Source organism: Narcine bancroftii, chromosome 1 (genome assembly GCF_036971445.1).
Source record: "Narcine bancroftii isolate sNarBan1 chromosome 1, sNarBan1.hap1, whole genome shotgun sequence".
Classification (NCBI taxonomy): Eukaryota; Metazoa; Chordata; class Chondrichthyes; order Torpediniformes; family Narcinidae; genus Narcine; species Narcine bancroftii.
Genome location: NC_091469.1, coordinates 258,281,623 through 258,305,918, shown reverse-complemented (window position 1 = coordinate 258,305,918; position 24,296 = coordinate 258,281,623). Strand labels below are relative to the sequence as shown.

Here is a 24,296-nt window from a genome sequence, read left to right as displayed (position 1 = left end):
TTGCTGTCCAATGGCAGTATTCCATGTAGATTTTCTAGATGGTGGAGCGAGTTCTATCTGTGATGTACTGGGCTGTGTCCACTATCTTTTTCAGAACTTTCTGCTCAGAGGTATTGGTGCCTCCATAGCAGACAGTGATGAAGCCGGTCAGCACACTTTCCAATACACATCTGTAGAAGTTTGCCAAGGTTTCTGATGACATACCAAACATCCAAAAACTTCTGAGGAAGTAAAGGTGCTGATGTGCTTTCTTCATGATGACATTCATGTGTTGCAACCAGGGAAGGTCCTCTGAGATAGACTCCCAGGAATTTAAATTTGCTCACCATCTTCACCACTGGTTTTGCCTTCCTAAATTCCACAATCGGATCCTTGGTTATGGTGACATTGAGTGCAAGGTTGTTCTTAGTACATCATTCAGCCAAGTTTTCAGTCTCCCTCCTATATCATCGCCCATTTTTATACAGCCAACTACTGTGGCTTCGTCAGCAAATTTGTAGATGGTGTTATTGGTACGTAAGTGTAAAGCGAGTAGAGCGGGGGCTAAGAATGCAGACCTGTGGTTCTTCAGTACTGATGGAGATTGTCCGGAAGTTCTTTCCATTCTGCGTTGATTGGGATCTGGAGATGAGGAAATCTAGAATCCAATTACACAGTAGGGTATTGAGGCCAGGTCTCGGAGCTTGCTGAAAGGTTTTGCTAGTGTTGAACACTGAGCTGCATTCAATAAAGAGCATCCTGACTTGCTGTCCAGGTGTTCCAAGTTTTTTTTTTAGAGCCAGAGAGATGGCATCTGTTTGCTGAGGTAGGCAACATTACCTAATGGATTTACATGAAGGCATTGAAGGAATTATTGCTACACTTGGCTATACTACATATGTTCTTAACAATACTAAAGATTCTAATAATTGCAATGGTAAAAGCATTGTGATACATTCCATATACTAATGTCAATGAGGTCTGATGTTAAATTCAAAGCATAAATCAGAGAAAACACTTCATAACTTAATTCCATTTGTTAATGCTTAAAACGTATATACATTATAAAAAAAAGCATAACCAATAGTTTGAAGAGGTTCTGCTGCATTAGCTGGACACGGGTGATGGCCCAGAAGTGTATAGTCAGGAGGAAGAAACCCTGAGAATTCTCGAGATAGAGTCTACAGCCAATGAAGTCCTTGTGTTAAAGACACAATGCTGGAGAAACTGAGCAGGTCAAACAGAGTACTTTCTTTATCTTTGTTATATATGCATAACCAATGTTTCGAGCTTGAGCCCTTCATCAAGGTATGGACAAAATGTGGGCTGGCACCCTAACCCTGTTTGACTTGTTGAGTTTCTTCAGCATTGTCTGCAGATCTTTGTGTTTCACTTGAAGTCCTTATGATAATCTTCAAATGACCATGTATTGCTCTTCCAGAGCTAGTGCATCTGTCTACTATGTTAACTACCTCTTGGGCAAGTCACTTGAGGGTAGCAAAGGGAAAAAGTGTTCTGGATGAGGAGCTTCACTGCCCATCTTGTTCACAGTGTACCCCAGTAGTACCAATGCTTGCCAACTGGCTGAGTCCAGATTGATTTTCTTCTTCCTAGCTAGTTTATCTGTTGTACAGGCTTGTGCATGTTAATGGCATTTGTGTGAAGATTCTTGTGAAGATGAAGACCTTCACTCTTGATTGTATCCTCTATTGTGTTGTGTGCCAGTATTGTGCTTAATGTGACAGCAGAACAATTAAATACAGGCATCCATGGTGCAATGTGACGTAAACAGCAAGAGAATTGTTTCTCACTTGAGTTCTGAGGTGCTCTTGTACCTTTACAATCATTTAAGGTTGCAATCCCAGCTCAGTAAGATGTTGTGGAACATGTCAAGGGAATATCAGAGAAACTAAGTTGGAATTATCATGTTGAAAGTTTTGTGCAGTTGTTTAGATGCTGGGAAGTTTCTGATCTTCCAGAACTCTTGGAAAAAGAGAATTTACAACTGCTTTCTTTCTCTCTATGGGAATGGAGTACTGAACACTGTTCTGGAGCATAAGCTATGAAGTAATTGCTGTTGATGTGATTCCTTGTCCACTCTTGCATGCTCTGTCCCTTTCTTCTAGGAAGGGCTGCTGAGCCCTGATTACTGGAGATTTTTAAAATGTGGGGGAGTACTTGAGAGTTTGGACAATTGAGGGCTGTGAGGAAATGGTACATAAGGGGGCAGCACAGTTCTTGTCTCACAGCTCCAGTGACCAGTGTTCAATCCTGATCTCTGGTGTTGCCTGTCTGGAGTTTGCACATTCTCCCTGTGACAATACGAGTTTCATCTCTCTGCTTTGGTTTCCTCTCCTATCTCAAAGATATATGGCCACTAGTTTAATTGGCCATTGCAAGTTGTCCTTCATATTGAATGTGAGTGGTTAAAATCTGTAAGAAATTGATGAGAATTAAATTTACCATAAATATTTGAGTATAATGCAAAAAGATTTTCTCCCTTTTTCCCCTCAAAAATAGTGGGGGGGGGGGGGGTTGCATTATACCTGAGAGTAAAATAAAAAAAAAAATTCTGCAGGCGAGCGGAAGCGCGACTCAGGCGGGAGGGGAGGTTGTAAAAGATGACATCGTGAATCGTGAGGGGAAGGGGGGGTCATGAGAGACGACATCGTGAATCGGGTGGGTGAAGGGAGGGGGGGTTTGTGAGAGACTCCAGTGCGACTCGGGCGGGCGCGCGAGCAGCCGGAGGGACGGCAGCACGACTCAGGTGGGTGAGAGGAGGGGGGTCATATTATACACGGGGGTAAAACTTTTCCCCCTTTTCCCCCTCAAAAATGGGGGTGGAGGTCGCATTATACACGAATATTTATGGTAAATTTTGAAAATTTAGACATATAGCACGATAACAGGCCCATGAGCTCGTGGTGCCCACTTACGCTGTATTGACCAACCTTAGTATATATTGGAGCAGTTGGAGGAAACCCACACAGATATTACTTCATATTTGTTTCTCTGAAAACAGGCTGACAAAGGACATTAGAATGCAATGTTAAAGTAAAAAGATTATAATTCCATTTTAATGTTCTATCAGGACATAACAACTTGGAAATAAAATTCTGCAAAATTAATCTTTTCAATCAGAACCTTGTGCGTTTCCCTTCTTTTGTTTGAATTTTTGTGATACAGGAAAATAAATGATTTCCACGAGGTTCTTGTCAAATTCATAAAGGAAAGCAATATGTTTACTCTGGATGACTTTTTATTATCACAATATGTCTGGTGCAAATTCATTTTAAAACAACTTATTGAGCAAATGTGATTCAAGTTTGAATTGTACCGATCTGGTCATCTTCCTTTTTGCAATGGGAGTTGTGGGTAATTCAAGCCTAAAGACGAGCACTCAAAGGCGCAAGGACAGCTTCTTCCCCACTGCCATCAGATTCCTGAATAATCAATGAACCAGACCCTGCCTTATTTTTCGTGCAATTATTTTTTTATATAGTAATGTTGTAAGTTATGTTTGTGCTGTGACGCTGCCATGAAAGACTGAATTTCATGACTTGTTCATGACAATAAATTCTGATTCTGATACAGGTACACGATCCTTTATCCGGAACCCCTGGGGGACAGTGTGTTCCGAATTTCGAATTTTTCCAGATTTTGGAATGTCAGATTTAAACCCACCCGACTTGTGCTGCCGTATCCACTCCACCCCCTTCCAGTTGTGCTGCTGTCTCTCTTCTCCCCCCTTCGCACACCCGACTCACGCTGCCGGTCTCCCCTCCCTGACTGCCCAACTCGCGCTGCCAGTCTCCGCTCCCAAACCGCCCCACTGCTGGTCTACCCCCGCCCGCCCGACTCGCACTGGCCGTCTCTCCCCCCAGTTGCCTGATTTTGGATGTCCAGATAAAGGATCATGTACCTGTACATGTTTTTATCAACAAATCATCCAATAGGCAGTAGAACTGGAATATTTGGCTAGATTGCTAATTTTTACCTGAATGGTTTTTTTCCCCCAAATTTCAGTTGGTTTGTGCTTTGTTGATCATATTTCATGCATTTCTCAATGTCTTTGATTGTTAACATTTTGGCGACAGTTATAAAGGCAAGAGCTGTCAGAGGCAATCAGGGCAGCCTGAGCTGGCCCTTTGGATGTGCCAGCGGCGGAGAGCATTGCCTCAGCAAGACTTCAAGGATGTTGAGAACTGAGCTGGTGTTTAAAGCTCGTGACTGGGGTGATGTAGATTGTGCAGGCTTGATTTTAGTTTGAGTCAATAATCAATAGCAAGCTTCTCTGATTAGTGAAATCTCCCAATCCTATCCTTTCAACTTGCCAGTATATTCAAATATTATATATTAAATCAGCAAGTGTAGGAAATGAATAAGCAATAAACAGATAAGGAGAAAATAGGCTATTTCTCAAGGCAGGTAGATATGGCTAACACCAAAGCGATGGAGAATTTCAGCAGGTCACGCAGCATCTGCAGGAGATAAGCAATGTTTCGGGTCTGAGCTCTTTTTTTCAAGGTATGAGCGAAAAGCAGACAGGTTCATGAATAAAAAGGTGAGTGGAGGGGACGCGACAAGGCGTACAGATAAATTACTTAAGAGCAAATGAAGTCATCATTAGCGATGCCTGGTGCCACTTACAGCAAGAGTGGTAAAAGAGAGTATCTTTGGAGTCATTAAGTGTCTGAGGATTCTCCTCCAGTGCTCTCGCAGCCTTTGCAACCACACAGACTCCTGTTCGATCTGTCGGCAACGTGAGCTCCAGATCTAAACCTCTGATAGATTAAGAAACGTTCAGTGCCTGAGGTCCCTTCGTGCCTTCAGATCCCTTTCGAATTCCAGTTCTGGTAGTTAGTTATAATTAACCAGTCTCTAGCACCCCACAACCTGTGTGGGTCCTTCGGCTGCTGAATCCCTCACTGGTCCACTGCCAAGATCACTGTCTTCTATGGTCATGTATGCTTCTCCTCAAAGGTAAGGGGTGGGGGGTGGTGTTCTCCTAGTTCCTGGTGTCCTGTACCTATCCGCTGCTCCCCTGGAGTCCACAACCCCTCATGACTGCTGCCATCTTGGGCAGGACCCCAAGTTTCAGGATTTTAATTCAAATATTGTCATCTCCTTTAACAGACAGTTTAAAGCCTGAACGGAGCCATCAGCATTAGGACCTGGCTGGTGGACCCTGCAGAGCAGCGCTGTGTCGCCACTCCCTGCTGTCCCGGGTCCGAAACTGCCACCGAACTTTGAGGATGTGATGGTGACGTTCCATTAACCTAAATTAAAATTTGGAACCTAGTGGTTTCAGATGTGGTATTGGTATTTATTGACAAGCATTTGAAGTGTAATACACAAATATACTGGAGAAACTCAGCAGGTCACACAGCACCCATAGAAACTGAAGGGTAATCAATGTTTTGGCCTTGAGCCTTTCTGTCCAGGCACTATAGATCCTTAAATGTGCCAGATAAATTTTATTGCTCTCGACTGACGTGTTTGACCATGAAATACACACAGTTCCATGAATTTCACAGAAAGCCATGGCAAGCAGATCATAATGGGTGTATTTTAGGTTATCCAGTGTGTCTCATGATGCTTGAGATGTTTGATGCAAGTTCTTCTTGCTGGTTTCCCTCCTTTCATTCTATTTGCATTTTTTCAGCCCTCTCCTAAAATAGAATTTAGTGGAAATATACTGATGAAGGGGTGGCTGACCTGCACAGAGAATTCTTGAAGGATTAACTTGTGCTGGAATTTGCAGTTTGTGTTAATTATTTTTCTTTTCTCCAGAATGATGATGATGGTGAAATTCCATTGGATAACGTCGAAACACCTCCGTATCGCCAGAGATCTTTCCTCCAGTCACAGCCTGTCCGTCGAACACCACTGCTCCACAACTTTCTGCACATGTTGTCCTCACGGTCGTCAGATACTTCAACAGGAGATCAGAGCCAGTCTGAGGAGAATACCTTGCCAGCAGGTGAAAGTGGTAGAACTTCAGTGTATGCTGTTCTCCGCGACCGCTTCAGCTATCCAGTCCAGGAGTGCGTTCATCACATGGGGTTGGTTTGTTTTTGTAGTCGTTGCTCTGCACTGAGATCATCTTCCTCCTCTTCTGTACCCAATGAAGACAGTACTCCTTCAACATCCTCTGCTACCACCAATTCTACATCTGCACGGACTGAGCCGCGTATTCCTCCTGAAAGGCCTTTATCCCAGCCCGATCCTCAAATTTCTGATCGACCCTCTGCTTTCAGTACTGTAAATTATGAGAATTCTGGCAACTCTCTCCGAAATCTCTCTGCAGCAACTAGCCGGAGGGGTTTATTAGGGCACACAGCATACCAGTCAGGAAGTTTGCAACAATCTAATACCACCCCAGGTTACAGGGACCAGAGTTCAAGGCTAAGTGGGTCTGATTGGACAAGAACAATGCTGAATGTATCACCAAGGTCTGAATTGGAAAACATGCCACCTCCTAGAACTAGTGCATCTTCTGTAAACTTGCTATCTGTGCTGAGGCAGCAGGAGACAAACGCTCAACCTGTTTACACTTTAGCTTCTGAGGGGAGGGGTGTCTCTAATCCTGGCACAAGCAGTAGTGTCAACACTGGTGCTAATAACAATTTGGATGAAGAGAGACCGAACAATCAATCCTCTGTCAGGAACGTCCTCCAGTGCAACCTGAGCCGCTACTTCATGGAAATGGACCGCTTTCAGGATGTGGATCAGCGAGGTGGTGATGAATCCAATTCATCCCAGCAGGTGCAGGAGATCCTAAATAACAATATAGAACCTAATAGGGCTGGCCCATCTCAACAAAATGCTGAAAACACTTCCAATTCATCAGGTGGACATCTAAGTCGTTGTAGAGCCTGCCATAACCTTTTAACTTTCAACCATGACACTCAGCGATGGGAGCGGACCACACAACTTTTTTCATCAAATGAGAGCAGCTCTTGGCATGTGCCAAACAATTATGAACCACTAGGGCATGGAAGTAGCCAATCCCCAATGCCGCCAAGTAGAGGGATCATGGGAAGGGCTCATGGCTTGAGTAGTTCAGAAGGCAGATTTAGCCGTCATGGCTCTGGGCAACAGGGGGAGCGTACAATGGGTCTAACTTTTAATAATGAGACAGGACACTGGGACCGGGTGTACAGTCAACCAACATCAAACAGAATGTCGAATGTTTCACAAGAGGCCTTAAACCAAGAAATGCCTGAAGAAAACTCGGAAGAAAATTTACTGAGAAGGTAAAATTTACTTCTAGTTTTAAGAACATACTGAAAAGTAATCTTGTGTACCTTTTCTCAAATGATGATAAGACAATTGAAAGCAAACTAGATGTTATGCAGTAAGTGCCAGTGATTCTGGTATAAAATAAGATGTCCTCTTGGTCTACCTTTTTGTTTGATGTTAACAAGTCAACAGTGAGCTTGTTTCGTACTTAATTTGATGAAGTGCTGTCTTACCTGGTAACAAATACTAGGTGGTCAAGTTTTAAATTTGTTATAATTTGAAATTTAAATCCCTGTTGCAATTGGACGCTACTGGATGTGTGGAGTTCTCAATTAAGTTGTTATCATAGGAGACATGCCAGCCAACATATCCAAATCTGAAGAATCCCAACCAGCAATGTGATAGTGACCAGATAATATACTTCCATGAGGAATAAGTATTTATTGGAATCAGGTGAATAATAGACCTGGTATATTTTTTTAATTTATTCTGCAACAGAGGCACCTTTACATTCACTTGAGCACCTGTATTTGGGACATGATGTTAAATTTAAAAAGCAGTTCTGTGGCTTAACAAGTGAAATATTGAATCTTATTTCACAATCCTGTACTTGCAATCCCCTTTAAGCAATTTCTGCTGCTCCAACTCTAGCATCTTGAGCGCCCTTGATTTTGATCTTTCTTTCTCGAATTGACACCTGCTTTATTCAGCTGCAAAAGCGCTAACTTGCGAATCCTTGCCTGAATTGCATTGCGCTGAGCTCTCAAATTCAGCTAATTTGACCAAGCAAATACCTCCTTCAAAAGTCAAGTCTCGCATTTTGTTTGATAATGTTCCAATGAAGTGAGTTAGTTCACTGTTTAAAGGCAAGCCCAGCAGAGCAAAGTATTTTTAAATCGAGCCAAATCTTGATGTTCTGAAGATCATTGAACCAGAAAAAAATCAAGACTTGGTGTTATCGCTCTGAGTGGGAGCCCACAGCAATTTACTGTCTCTGTGTGTTCTAAGTGAATGGCACTTTATTATGGGGGGGGAGGGGAGAAATATTCAATTCCTTTAGTAGCTGTTCATTCTTCTGCAAGTAGCATTTATTGGTCAGTCACAGCTATAGAAAGGGAGGAAGCTTCAGAGGGAGTGTCTTCTGCAACGGTGTGGGTGGAAATCAGAAATAGGAAGGGAGCAACCAATGTATTAGGAATAGTCTATAGGCCCCCAAATAGCCCTCTGTACTATTTGAAGCAGATAGTAGGAGCAGATAAGCAGGAAAATTTTGGAATGGTGCAGCAAATACCAGGTTGATGTTATGGGAGACTTCAACTTCTCTAACATTCACTGGCACTACCTGACTGAAAGAGGGATGGATGGGGCTGAATTTTCATGTGTGTCCAAGAAGGATTCCTGACATAGCAGGTGGACCAGCCGTCGAGTGGAGAGACTATTCTGGAACTAATTCTGGGAAATGAAACTGATCAGGTCGTTGAACTCTTGGTGGGGGAGCATGTCAGTGAGAGTGACTGCAACTCCCTGAGCTTTAGCTTAACAAAGGACAAGGATAAACGCAGATAAAATGGCAATTGTGGAAGGACGAATTATGATGGGAATAGTGAGAGTAAATTGGAAGAATGTTTACGGGAGAAAGCACAGAACTAATGTGAAGCAAGTTTAGGGACTGCTTGCACTGGGTTCAAGATAGGTGTTTCCCACTGGGTCAAGGAAAAGATGATAGGAAAAGGTAACCATGGTTGACAAAACGGGTGAGGAAGCTTGTTAAGAGGAAGAAGGACACGTACATTAGATTTAGGAAGCAGAAAGGGCTCCTAAGAATTGTATGGTAGCCAGGAAGGAACTTTATAATGGACTTAGGAGAGCTTGAAGGGGGCATGAGAAGGCCGTGTCAAGTTAGATTAAGGAGAACCCCAAGGAGTTCTATGCGTATGTGAAAAACAGAAGGATAATGAGAATGAAGGTGAAGCCGCTAAGGGATAAAGGAGGCAACATGTGCCTGGAGGCAGAGGAGGTTGGGAAGGTCCAAAATGAATACTTTGTTTCAGTGTTCACAAGAGAAAAGAACCTTGATCAGGGTGAGGTCAGAATAGAACAGACGTGTGCTGGATAATGTTGAGATTAAAGAAGTAGTAGTATGGGTTCTTGATTCCCCAAGACCTGATGCGATCCAGCCCTGGTTGCTGTGGGAAGGGGGGGAAGAGATAGCTGGGGCATTGGCTATGATCTTTCAGCCCACCTTGGCCACAGAGGAGGTGCCAGAGGATTGGAGAATGGCAAATGTAGTCTCATTGTTTAAAAAAAGGTAATATGGAGAATCCAGGGAATTATAGACCTGTGAGTGGTGTTCAAACTTTTGGAAAAGATTCTTAAGGATAGGATCTATGAGCATTTGGAGAAGAACAGTCTACTCAAGGATAGTCAGCATGGCCTTGTTAAGGGAAGGTCGTGCCTCACTAATCTAATGGAGTTTTTTTTTGAGGAGGAAACAAAAGAAATTGATGGTGGTAGAAGTGGTTGATATGGATTTTAGTAAGACAATTGACAGGATCCTGCATGAGAGACTCGTTCCAAAAGTCATGAAGCATGTGATCCACAGAACTTTGGATGTGTGAATCAAAAATTTGCTTGCATTTAGAAAGTAGAGAGTAGTAGTGGATGGAAATTATTCTGACTCTGCAGGGATCTGTTTTTGGACCCCTGCTCTTTGTGATTAAAAAAAAAAATATTATGAATTACCTAGATGAAGAAGCGGAAGGATGGGTCAATAGGTTTGTTGGTGATACGATGGATAGAGGAGTTGTGAATAGTGCTGAAGGTGGTCTTAGGTTGCAAAAGGATGTAGACAGGATGCAGAATTGGGCACAAAGGTGGAAGATGGAGTTCAAACTAGATAAGTGCGAGGTGATGCATTTTGGAAGGACAAACCAGAAGGCTAAGTGCAGAGATAATGGTCATTTACTTAAAAATAAGATTGGAAAAGCAGAGGGACCTTGGGTTCCAAATCCATACATCTCTCAAGGTTGCCACACAGGTTGATAGGATAGTTAAGAAGCCCTGTGGGATGTTGGACTTCATTAATGGAGGATCGAGTTCAAGTCAAGAAGTCAAGTTGCAACTCTACAAATGTCTGGTGAGACTGGACTTGGGGTATTGTGTTCAGTTCTGATCACCTCATTGTAGGAAAGATGTGGAAGTTATGGAGAGGGTGCTGAGGAGATTTACCAGGTTGTTGCCTGGTGGAAGAGAAAATGAGTCTTATGAAGCAAGATTAGCAGAGCTGGGAATTTTTGAAGTGAAGAAAGGAGGAGAATTAATAGAGGTCAACAAGATTCTGAGAGACAGCCAGTGCCTTTTTCCTAGGGCAGGAATAGCAAACATTAGGAGAATCTCTACAAAGTGAAGGGAAGAAAGTTTAGGGGAGACATCAGGAGTAAGGAAGTATTTTACGCAGATTGTTGTGGGTGCCTGGAATGCCTTGTCAGGGATCATAGTGGAGGCTGAAACATTAGGGGCATTTAAGAGATAACTTTTTTTTGGTTAGAATACGTAGGTCGGCACATTGTCGAGGGCTGAAGAACCTATACTGGTCTGTAATGTTCGATGTTCTTTACTGTGAAATGTTAATAATTAATAACTGACTGTTCTTCAAAGATAAAATGCTTCAGGTAACATAACACCACTATTGAGTCATGAAGCATTAACATTGAAGTAAATGCCACAGTTATTGAGCTGCTGCCTCCGTTTCAGTGACCCAGGTTCAATTCTGATCTCTGCTCTCTGTTTGGAGTTTGCATATGCTTGCTGTGATTGTGTGGGCGGCTATGGCTTCCTCCCACCACCCAAAGACATGGGTTGATGGGTTAATTGGCCACTGTAAATTACCCCAAGTATGTGGGCAAGTGAAGAATCTGAGTGGAGAATAACATTGGATTGCTGTAAAATGGTACTTGATAATTGGCGAAGATGGCTGAAGAGTCTGTTTCCATGTTATGCAATTCTATATTTTGTCTGAAATACCACTGCTGAATTATTGCAGAATTTTGAAGTGTGATTATTGTATGAAATGTCTCTGTACCATTTTATTTCATAATTGTGATCAACAGTATCCTCCATAATGTTTGGGACAAAGATACTTTTTTTCCCCTTTATTTGACCCTGTGCTCCACAGTTTTAAATTTGTAATCAAGCAATTCACATGTCATTAAAGTGCACATTCCTGATTTTATTCAGGATTATTTTTATACATCTTGGTTTGACCATGTAGAAATTACAGCACTTTTTATACATGCATCCCTCATTTCAGGGCACCTTATGTTTGGCACATTTGGCTTCACAGGTGTTTGTGAGGACTGGTATGTTTAATTGCTTCATTGGTGCAAATATAAGAGAATTGGGGTTGCTTCTAAACTTTTGATCACCTTTGGAATCTATAGTTGTCATTTTTCAACATGAGGACCAGAGTTATGCCAACAAAAGTCAAAGCAGCCATAATGAAAAACAAGAATAGTAAAGTAAGAGACATTGATGAAACTCTCGGGTTTCCAACAAAAGTCAAAGCAGCCATAATGAAAAACAAGAATAATAAAGCAAGAGACATTGATGAAACTCTCGGGTTTCCAACAAAAGTCAAAGCAGCCATAATGAAAAACAAGAATAATAAAGTAAGAGACATTGATGAAACTCTCGGGTTTCCAAAAATCAACAGTTTTGAAGAAAGTGTACTGGTGAACTCACAATATCGCAAAAGCACTGGTATTCCAAGGAAGGCCTCCATTGCTGATGTTAGCAGAATTCTCAACATAATGAAGAAAAATCCCCAAACACATGTCCAACGGATCAGAAACACTCTTCAGGAGGCAGGTGCGGATCAGGGACCCATTTAATGGCTCTAACTTATGCACTTTATTGATTTTAAAAAAAATTATCTCTGCATTGCAGTTTGTTTACATTTGTTATTTGCTCACAGTTCATATTTGCACTTCCAATAAATGGAATTTCTGCCTCACCCATAGAAAAAGAAATCTGAGTTGTATGTGATATCATGTACGTGCTCTCACAATAAATCTGAAATCTGGATATCTCAACGAATACCGTCCACAGAAGACTTGATGAGCAGACATACAGAGGCTACACTGCAAGATACAAACCATGGTAAAGGTGGTATGCTTTGGATCTTGGGCAGTTCCTTTACACCTCCACACTTTGCTCTTGCCATCACTCTGTTACAGGTTGATCTTGGTCTCATCTGTAAATAAGACCTTTTTCAAAATCCTACAGGCTCTTTCAAATACTATTTGGCGAACTCTGATCTGACCATCCTTTATGTGGCTAACCAGTGATTTGCATCTTGCAATGTAGTTTCTGTATTTCTTTTCATGAAGTCTTCTGTGGACAGTAGTTATTGGCACATCCACAACTCCCTCATGAAGGGTGTTTCTGATCTGTCGACCAAATGTTTGGGTATCTTACTTTGTTATGATGAGAATTCTTCTGACGTCAGCAGTAGAGGCCTTCCTTGGAATACCAGGCCCTTTACGATCACTGAACTCACCAGTACGCTCTTCTTAATCATGTTCCAAACTGTTTATTTTGGTAATCCTAATGCAAGGATTGGGAGGGGGGGGGAATAAATATTTTTAAAAAGTTTGCTTCTGAATGACCTGTATGGCACTGAGGTACTCAATTGACTATTTGGATATACATGTTTAAATTTTTCCGGATCACAGTTTTTGGATCTTCTGTTCCCTTTTCCTTGTTTGGGTATGAGCCTTAAAAGGGAATATTGGTGAACACTTATTTCAGAGGTATTGTATTTGAGCCAAATCCTGAGTGTAGCAATTATAGCCTCTTGGGGTGGTTGATGGAAAGTGGACAGAAGCAGATTTTTCCTTCTCAGTTTGTTCATCAGTCCAAGATAAGCAGCAGCCAATTCCTCTCCTCTGTGCAATTACATTGCCACGTTGTTGTCTTGATGTCATGACAACAATAATGAATGTAATTTTGATACATTTTCAACCAAAAAATGTGGCCAGTAATTTCTCACATTACTAGGCAGTTTACTGTTCACAACAAAGATTTGTATCCTCTTGTTACATCATTTAATCAAAACAGGAGCTTGCTGGTTCTGTCCAGTATACCTCATGGGAAATTTGGAAAGGAGTATTGTGCAGAGTCATCAATTTAAGGAGAAATTATTGGATGAAAGTGTGGAAGGAGAAGATGCAAATGTAATATTTTTGGGAAAGGTGGATAGAGAGCAGTTTTGCAGAATATAAAATATCGTGAATTGAATTTGTTTTAAAAACTAAATTTATAATTAACACAATGTTACTGCACACTCACTGGATAAGTTTGCGTCCTTGTCTTTCGTTCAAGTTTCACCCATCCATACATCACCTAAATTTGTGAATGATCCCTGGCTTTGGAGTGGTATAACATTTGATACAATTGCAGCATCTTGTATGCCATGATTTTCTGAAGGGCTTTGAATTTTCTTTACAATTAACCCTGCAATGAAATATCAGGTGTTTTTAAAAAAAGGATGAGGTTTCAGGACTGCGACTGGCAGATCCTCTATTTTCTTTTCATGCTTCACATTTATTATCATTTTGTGCCACACCTGTGGTTACAGGAGTCTAGTTCGCTGACCCTCTGCTGCTTGCAGGATCTTCTGTTATCCAATTGGGCTTATTCTGACCCTGGCATAAAGCATTATGCACAACGTGACACCATCACCAAGTATAATGCCAGGGTTGCTTGCTGCCGTGGTACAAAACAAATTGAAACAGATGAAGGAAGCTTTGGACCAATCTAGTTGATAGGAAATCATATTGATACAGCGAGCCATAAGATTTAAAGAAATACATTGCGGTAATCCAAAGAAATAAAGGAATTTAAGAGTTCTGGAATGACCGATGAATTACAAATGATAGTTGATGAACTGTGAAAACAGCGAAAATGATCGATGTTTAATGGATTGTGAAATTAACTTACATATAACTTAGAGAGCATTATTGTAAATCTGCACCTTTTATTGTCCTATTAATTGTAACTGAGGTTCATATTGCTTCTCTAACTTATGGCATTTTGCAAAGAAAGAGAGTTTTCCTTTTTTAAGCTTTCTTTTAGACTTTTGCTGGGATTTTAATTATGAATCAGAATTCTGGGATAATTAAAACTGCTTGGTCGAAGTTGTAGAATATATCATCCTGCAATCTGAGCAAAAGAGAAAATGAGTTAACTGAGCATTACGGTTACATTTTCATTTTTTTTAAATGATTTTTGTTTTCAAACTACCCATGTGTGGAAAATTTGACAATCATGGTTTGATTTGACCTGCATTTTTAATTTGAATAGATGTTAAAATCTTTATTATGTTTGATTAAATTACTTTGTACCAAAAAATACAGTTGAAGTTTTAACTACGTGAGTGCAAAGTTTACAAAAAAAAGCATAATACTTCAGTTTGTTGACTTGAACTATGCCTTTGATGTATGAAATGCTGCTTGTTCCAAGATTGCAGTACTTTTAGACCAGCGTTTGTTCATTCATCTTGTGGAGAGATGAAATAAAGTTGAACGAGGAATGACTGCCTTTTTTTTTAAATGTTTCTTCCTTCACGGCTTTAAGGTTATGTTTGGAATTTGTTGTTTCAATGATATTTTCATTCATCCTACTTCACTTGAATGAGTTATGGACTCCAAGTTAGAAGTCATAGTTTACACATTGGATAGTAGATGCTGAATGAGGAACAGTCAGCCCGAGCTCACAATTCTCATCATGTTGCAGGGTCTTTACACAAAACATTGAGTATTCTTCTACCTTCGTAGATGCTGCCTGACCTGCTGAGCTCCTCCAATCGTTTGGTTTTGTTTCCGATCTCACCATTTCTTGTGCAATTTTCTCAAATGTATTGGTAAAACATGGGTATGGACGAACATTGGAAACAGGAGCTGGGGAATGCATGGCCGACTACTTAACAAGATCATGTGTGATCTGATAGCAGTTTCAACTCTTTGTTTAACTTATCTATGCTTAAAGGAAAATGCCACTGAACATCACTCCTACTGGTCAATATTTTTTCTCTCTTGTATGTTTTTCCTTGTTTGACTTATTTACCCGCGAAGATGCCACAAGTCGATATTTCATTATGTTTATACTTTGTTCTTGGGTTTTGAATGAATGAAGTATCTCAAATATACATCTATATCCTTTCTCTAGCTTCCTTAATCTACATAACTGACTTTCCTGCCCATCAACAAAGTTAGCTACCATTCCTTTAGTTCCTTCATTCAAGTTGCTGTTACATAAATTATAAGGAGTTGAGGCCCAAGCACATTGCTGATTCCATCAGAAAAAGACCTATTTCCTCTGCTTTCTGACTCCTGTTGGTCAACTCATCTTTAGTCTTAGCCATGTTACCCCCCCACACGAGTTTTCATTTTGCACAATGATCTTTGATGTGGTACCTTTTTCAAATGAGCTCTGTAAATCCAAATATAATCAACCTGATGCCTTTATCCACAATGCAATTTATGCCTCCAAAATATGCAATGAATTGGTTAAACATCTGTCGGGTAGAATTGGATACTGGACATGCATGATTCCGCTGACTAGTTGGCTGTAGTTTTTCTCTCCATTTGGTGGTGCTGTTGTGTCAAACATCACTGAATACAAAATTTTCCTTTCCGACATTTGGTAAAAAAATTTAAAAGCAAACTTAAAAGTATTTTGTTGACAAAAAAGAAAGCTAAGTGTTTTTAAAAGAAATACGGAATGCTTCATGAATTTGCTTGTCATCCTTGTGCAGGGGCCCTGCTAATCTCGGTATTGTTCCAATTTTAGTATACGTGCTGTCAAAGTGAGCACGAGTTGAGGCTTTTTGCACGAGAAAGTTGGTGCTTGTAAAGTCTCTTCAAAAATATTTTTTACAAGCGTTATTTCTTCTGAACTGAAGACTATTTATTTGAGAATTCTGTAAAGACATTCTTTTTAATTTGAGCCTGGGTAGTGATTGGTGGCAGGATATCCATGTGTGTTCAGCTCAGCCTGAAGATATTTAAACATTCCCTTAGCATTGGCTTTTCTTGGACCCTTTTGCTCTCTATCTTTCATCTGTTGCTCCATTCCCATTATTTCTTCCAGTCTTCATTCAAAAAATATAACCAAAGATGTTTGTATTTATATTGATGTATTTTGATATGTTAGATTTAGTCCATAACCTCGTGCACAGCCAGACCAAGGCTACCTGTAAATTGGAAGAGCAATACCTAATATTCCCATCTGGGCACTCTCCAACCAGATGGCATTAACTTCTCAGGTTTCTGCCAGACCACTCTCCTTTCTCCTTCTCTTCCTCATCTCTAGCTCCTTTCCTCCAGCTCTCCACCCCTTCCTTCTCCATTTACAGAGCTTCCCCCTTCCCCCCCTCTTTTCTGCTCTGCTCTCCCTCCCTATCCACCTGTGCTCCTCCCCCTGTCCCTACCACCCTTTCCGTACCATGTTATTCAGCCACCTGCCTGCATTTTGCTCATACCTCGATGAAGGGCTCAAGTCCCTAGCGTTGGTTTTGTATCTTTATCTTTGCTCTATAAAATATGCTGTTTGACCTGCTGAGCTCCTCCAACATTGTGTTGAACTGATACTGCAGTAAACAGTTGAACACTTCTGTTGCACATTGGCAATGACACATGATGCTTTCAGAAAATGTAAAAGTTCAAGTAATTATTTTTCATGCATGAGAGTACTTCTTACTGAAGTGTATTCTTTCTGTACAATGGATTTAATGCATAACACTTCCAGTAAAATTAAGGTCTTCTGATGAAAGACCATCACTTCTATTGTGCAACTCTGTTCAAGCAGGTGGAAAATGGTTTCAAAACACGTACATTCACCGTTTTGACTCCTTCCAAATGAATATTAAAGCACAAACACTAATTACATGTTGCCATGCATTTACTGATATTATGTAAGTTATAATTGCAGTGTTCTTCTATGCTTAAGTGGTGTAGGTGCTCTTTAAAACTTCACAATCCTGTATTTATGGTTACAAAATTCCTAATGTCATAAATGCACAAAACATGAAGGTAGATTGAATAGTGAAATATTAATGGAAAGCAGCATATCAGAAATGCTGCTTTATATGGGTGTATCTTGTTTACAGTCAGAGAACTTTATTGATGCCATGAATTTATCAGGATTTGTGATATACTAAATACATTAATATTTCTCTAATAATTAAATGTGTCATTTGCACATTTTTAAAAAAAAAGCGAGCTAGGTGAACATAACCAAAGTTGTGTAACTTGTCTCCTTTCTTCCCTCCTGAAATAGACCTTGCATTACACCCTCTTTTTTTTCCATTTGGCTCCGAATCCAACTGCTCAGTAAGTGGAAAAGATCTTATTTGTCGTGTGCTCTGTTTTTAAAATGCATGTTTTTGTAAGAATTCTTGTATTTTATAAACCATGACATGAACGAATTCTGTTAGTCGCAAGTTTCTTCAAGGTTCGCCCTGAACTTTGATAAATATAAACCAGCAGCTGTGTCTGGGATCATTTAATTTGGCATACAAAAGTTGGAAAAGTGTTTGCACAAAACTTGTGGTAAAGCATATTGTCAACAGCTTTTGCTCACTAATGTATTTGCATCCAAACTGAAATTTAAAATTTTTTTATTTTTATTTTTCACACTATGAACCATACTGACCATAATACACACAAACATTTCCCTCTTGAATATACACAGTGTCATTTTCTCCCCTTTTCCCCCTCCCTTCCCTCCCTCCTTCAACACCCCCACCCACTCAACGTTCAACATATATGATACATTAAACCCATTAAGCAATGTCCTCACATAATGAAAATAAACAAGAAAATTGTGTCATCGACTTTTAAGTATTGGGTCAGTTCATTTCGTCTTCTTCTCCTTCTGCCATTTTAGGTGGTGGAGGTCCGCGGTAGGATTTCTCTGTTGTGTTCCATATACGGTTCCCAAATTTGTTTGAATACTTTGATGTTATTTCTTAAATTATATGTTATTTTTTCCAATGGAATATATTTATTCATTTCTATGTACCATTGCTGTATTCTCAGGCTATCTTCTGATTTCCAGGTTGACATAATACATTTTTTTGCTACAGCTAAGGCTATCATAATAAATCTTTTTTGTGCTCCATCCAAATCTAGTCCAAGTTCTTTACTTCTTATATTACTTAGAATAAAGATCTCTGGATTTTTTGGTATGTTGCTTTTTGTGATTTTATTTAATTCCTGATTTAAATCTTCCCAAAATTTTTCCACTTTCTCACATGCCCAAATTGCATGTTCCCGTTTCCTTCTTACACCGAAAACATCTATCTGATACTGTTGGGTCCCATTTATTTAACTTTTGGGGTGTGGTGTATAGCCTGTGTAACCAATTATATTGTATCATGCGTAACCTCGTGTTTATTGTATTTCTCATAGTTCCGGAGCATAGCTTTTCCCATGTTTCATTCTTTATCTTTATGTTTAGATCTTGTTCCCATTTTTGTTTGGGTTTACAGCTTGTTTCCTCGTTCTCTTTCTCTTGTAGTTTGATGTACATGTTTGTTATAAATCTTTGAATTATCATTGTGTCTGTAATCACATATTCAAAATTGCTTCCTTTTGGTAACCTCAGCCTGCTTCCAAATTTGTTCTTCAAGTAGGTTTTCAATTGGTGGTTTGCAAACATTGTACTGTGAGTTATACCATATTTGAACTTCATTTGTTCAAAAGATAATAATTTATTTCCCAAAAAACAATTTTCTATTCTTTTGATCCCTTTCCTCTCCCATTCTCGAAAGGAAAGGTTATCTATTGTGAAGGGAATTAGTTAATTTTACGTCAGTATTGATTTTGGTAGTTGATAATTTGTTTTTTTCCTTTCTACATGAATCTTCTTCGAAATGTTGAGCAGGTGGTGCAGTACTGGTGAATTCCCATGTTGCACCAGCTTTTCATCCCACTTATATAGTATATTCTCCCCTATTTTATCTAACTCTAATCTGGTCCAATATGGATTTTCCCTTGTTTGATAAAAATCTGATAGGTATCTTAATTGTGCTGCTCTATAATAATTCTTAAAGTTTGGTAGATGTAAGCCCCCTTGTTTGTATCATTCTGTTAATTTATCTAGTGCTATCCTTGGTTTCCCCCCTTTCCATAAGAATTTCCTTATTATTTTCTTTAGCTCCTTGAAGAATTTCTCTGTTAGGTGGATTGGAATAGGTATTGTATCCTTGGGAAGATAATCATTTTAATGCAATTTACCCTTCCTATCAGTGTTAGTGGTAAATCTTTGCAATGTTCTGTCGTCTTGTAATTTCTTCATTAATGGCTGATAATTTAATTTGTATAGATGGCCTAGATTATTATCTAGTCTTATACCTAGGTATCGGATTGCTTGTGTTTGCCATTTAAATGGTGATTCTTTCTTAAACTTTGTGAAATTCGCATTATTCATTGGCATCGCTTCACTTTTATTTGCGTTGATCTTGTACCCCGATACTTCTCCATATTCCTTAAATTTCTTATATAATTCTTTTAATTGATAATTCTGGTTGTGTTAAGTATACTATGATGTCATCTGCAAATAGACTGATTTTATATTCCTTCTCTTTTATTTTTATCCCTCTTATTTTCTGTTCTTATCAGTTCTGCCAATGGTTCTATAGCTAACGTGAACAGTGAGGGAGATAGTGGACATCCCTGCCTTGTTGATCTGCTTAAGTTAAATTGGTTTGATATACTATCGATTTACTGTCACCTTCGCCAATGATCCCTTATATAATGCTTTAATCCAATTAATATATTTCTCTAGTAGGTTGAACCTCTGTAGTATTTTGAATAAATAATTCCATTTTACTCTGTCAAAGGCTTTCTCTGTGTCTAAGGCAACCATCACTGTTGGCATCTTGTTTCCTTGTACTGCATGTATTAAGTTAATGAACTTATAGATATAGTCTGTTGTTCCTCTTTTCTTAATAAATCCAGTTTGATCTAGTTTTACTAGTTTTGGTACACAGTCGGCCAATCTGTTTGCTAATAGTTTAGCTATTATATAATCTGTGTTGAGTAGAGATATTGGTCTATATGATGCTGGTGTTAGTGGATCTTTCCCCGTCTTTGGTATTACTGTAATTATTGCTGTTTTGCATGAATCTGGCATGTTTTGTGTTTCTTCAGTCTGGTTTATTACTTCCAGGAGAGGAGGAATTAGTAAGTCTTTAAATGTTTTATAGAATTTTATTGGGAATCCTTCCTCTCCTGGCGTTTTATTGTTCGGTAGATTTTTTAATATATCCTGTATTTCCTCTATTTCAAATGATTTTATTAATTTGTTTTGCTCCTCTTCTTGCAATTTTGTTAGTTCAATTTTAGCTAGAAACTCATCTATTTTGTCTTCTTTCCCTTTGTTCCCAGTTCGATATATTTGCTCGTAGAATTCCTTGAAGTTTTCATTGATCTCCATTGGGTTATATGTAATTTGTTTGTCCTTTTTCCTTGATCCCAATACCGTTCTTTTAGTTTGTTCTGTCTTAAGCTGCCAAGCTAGTATTTTGTGCGTTTTTTCTCCTAGCTGATAATACTTCTGTTTTGTCTTCATTATGTTCTTCTCCACCTTGTATGTTTGTAGAGTTCCATATTTCATTTTTTTGTCCACGAATTTTCTTTTTTTTTTGTTGTACTTGCTATTTTCTGTACTTGCTATTTCCCTTTCCAGCTGCTCTATTTCCCAATTGTAGTCCTTCTTCATCTTAGTTACATAACTTATTATCTGCCGTCTGATAAACGCTTTTGTTGCATCCCATAGTATAAATTTATCTTTCACAGATTCCGCATTTATTTCAAAGTACATTTTAATTTGGCGCTCAATTAATTCTCTAAAATCCTGTCTTCTAAGTAGCACGGAGTTTAATCTCCATCTATACGTTCTCATTGGGATGTCCTCCAGCTCAATTGTTAATAACAGGGGTGAGTGATCTGATAACAATCTAGCTTTATATTCCATTTTTCTAACTCTTCCCTTGGATGTGGGCTGACAACAGGAACAGGTCTATCCTTGAGTAGTTTTATGTCTACCCGAATAATATGAGTATTCCTTCTCCTTTGGGTGTTGTCTCCTCCATATATCCAAAAGTTGCATTTCCTGCATTGAATAAACCATAAATTTGGTGGCTTTGTTCTTTCTGCTAGTGTTTTGTCCATCTTTGAGTCCAAATTAAGGTTAAAGTCCCCTCCTATCAGTATATTCTCCTGCGTATCTGCAATCTTCAAAAAGATATCTTGCATAAATTTTTGATCCTCTTCATTGGGTGCATATATATTGAGCAAATTCCAAAATTCTGAATATATCTGACACTTTATCATTACATATCTCCCTCTTGGATCTATTATTTCCTCCTCTATTTTGATTGGTATATTTTTATTGATTAATATAGCTACTCCTCTGGATTTTGAATTATATGATGCTGCCGTTACGTGCCCTACCCAGTCTTTCCTTAATTTCTTGTGTTCCACTTCAGTTAGATGTGTTTCCTGCATGAATGCTATATCAATTTTTTCTTTCTTCAGTAAATTTAACAGCCTCTTCCTCTTGATTTGGTTTTGTATTCCATTAATATTTTTAGTCATATAGTTCAACATGGCCATTTCATACTTTGTTTACCTCTCATTTCCGCTTCCTCATCACCACCTTTCCCCCTTATCCATTTCTGTTTTCTTTTTTTGAACGCACTGTAAGACAACACTTCTAAAACATAACATATTTCCACTATTCCCACATCCAAAATTCCCTTAACCCCAAATGCACCCCCCCCCCCCTGTGTTGCCCCTTGTCCCTTGCCGGGCAACCACAACTCCCCTCTCCATTTGGATTGCGAACCCACTCGCAAGCGTCAACCAACACCCTCCAGAAAAGACTTTTATCTTCACATATAACAAAGCTCATTCTCTTAATTCCTCCCTTACTTCCTTTCTTCCCTTTTTCTTCCCCTTCTTAGTTCTTACTTATACATTATTTTTGCTTCTTTATTTGAAGTTTGTTTTCATTCTTGTTCTTGTTACATCTCTTCATCTCTCTTTCTGTTTTGCAGGCGTTCTGCAAATTTTCGTGCTTTCTCCGGATCCGAGAACAGTCTGCTTTGCTGCCCCGGGATAACTTTTAAGCGCCGCTGGATATCATAACATAAATTTATAGCCTTTCTTCCATAGGATCAATTTTACTGTGTTAAACTCCTTCCTCTTCTTCAGGAGCTCAAAACTTGTGTCTGGGTAGAAAAAAAATTTTTGACCTTTGTATTCCAGTGGCTTTTTGACTTCTCTCAATTTTTTCATTGCCTTCTCCAATATATTTTTTCTTGTCGTATATCTCAGGAATTTTACTAGAATGGATCTTGGTTTTTGTTGTGGCTGTGGTTTTGGGGCTAATGTTCTGTGTGCCCTTTCTATTTTCATTCCTTCCTGTATTTCTGGCATTCCCAGGACCCTGGGGATCCATTCTTTTATAAATTCTTTCATATCTTTGCCTTCTTCATCTTCCTTAAGGCCCTCTATCTTTATATTGTTTCTCCTATTATAGGTTTCCATTATATCCATCTTCTGAGCTAACAACTCCTGTGTTTCTTTAACTTTTTTATCAGTTTCTTCCAATTTTCTTTTTAAGTCGTCCACTTCCATTTCTACGGCTGTTTCTCATTCTTCCACCTTGTCTACTCTTTTCCCTATTTCTGTCATGACCAGCTCTAATCTACTCACTTTTTCTTCTGTACCTTTTATTCTTCATTTTATTTCACTAAATTCTCATGTCAGCCATTCTTTTAATGCTTCCATATATTCTTGAAAAATTGTTTTATCCATGTACTGTTCATTCCCTTCATCTTCCATTTCTCTGTGCAGAGCTTGATGCTCTCCCTCCTCTTCCCCTGAGTCCACTCCAGGACCTGTGTCCTCTACCTCTCTTCCTTGTATCTGTGTCTCCCCTGACCTTCCTATTGGGCTGTTTATCTCAGTATGCTGGTCATTTTTTTTTTAATGGTGTCTTGATGTTGGTCCTTTTCTTCTGGGCTGGTCATCTGCTGTGACTCTGATTTCCTTTCTTCATTCTCCTCCCTCCCGTTCCCGTGATTTTCTATATCTTCCCGCTGGGAGCCCTGCTGTTGAGTATTTCTCAGCTGTTCAAGCTGTGGAGTGGAACTCCACAGCTCTTCCCCCCTCCCGTCGGTGTTGTCTTTGTCGTGCGCATCGCGCGTGCGCGGTTGCGCACCTCTGTTTGGCTTCGTGAGCCATCTTTGTAGTCCTGCGTTCTGTGGGTTGTGACCCTGCGGGGATTCCACTGACCTCAGGGAGAGGGCTCCTCTTTCCACGGTGGGTCCCTGCTTCTTCGTACAGGTAAGGCCTTCACCTTTCTCTTCCGGCGTCTTTCCTTCTTCTTTTCTTCCCATTGTTTTTGGCTTTTCTTTCTTTGGTGCCATTTCCTCCACACCTTTATTTTTTATTTGTTGTGGTTTGTGTGTCTGGGGCTTTGTTTTTTCTTTACTTTTTCCTTCTTTTCTGGGGAGGGGTGGTATTCTCCTACCGGCCACTACTCCATCACGTGACTCCCCAAACTGAAATTTGATGCCCAAATAAATTTATTTGGCATTGTCATGAAATCTATTGAGAAGGGTGTTGAGAAGCAGAACATGGATTACCTATGAGGAAGCAAAGCCATCATTGTTTAAAGCAAGTTAACTTTATTGGGCCATTGACCAGAAATAGTAGTATTGATGGCTTTGTAAATGTTGCTCAACCTAAATGATAAGACCTCCGCTGAAGTGACAGTTGCTTTTGCAGATCTGTTGAAGTGTCTCAGACCTGTTAACTGTTTCTCTTTTCAGTTATTGCCTGACCTGCTGGCATTTTTTGTTTTGATTTCAGGTTTCCACGCTTGTAGTCATTATTTTCTCAATCAGTGTCCTCTGATATTAATTGGATTTCCACCATTCAAAATATGGAGTTGAGAAATATTCACACTAAAGCACTGTATTTCTACAAGTTGAGAAT

At 39.5% G+C, this 24,296-nt stretch overlaps 1 protein-coding gene and 1 non-coding gene across 5 annotated transcripts in view; one reads left to right on the top strand and one right to left on the bottom strand.

Annotated features, from left to right (window-relative positions):
* LOC138742032 (activating molecule in BECN1-regulated autophagy protein 1-like) overlaps window positions 1-24,296 on the top strand; it is a 427,572-nt gene that overhangs the window by 77,533 nt on the left and 325,743 nt on the right. For all 4 annotated transcript variants that reach the window (XM_069896235.1, XM_069896241.1, XM_069896227.1 and 1 more), the window contains one exon: window positions 5,773-7,238. In XM_069896235.1, coding sequence (XP_069752336.1) covers window positions 5,773-7,238 — 1,466 coding nt within the window. The remainder of the gene's footprint in view (window positions 1-5,772; window positions 7,239-24,296) is intronic.
* Window positions 15,995-16,098, bottom strand: LOC138752132 (U6 spliceosomal RNA). The gene has a single exon (XR_011350402.1). It is a non-coding gene; the product is annotated as a U6 spliceosomal RNA (small nuclear RNA).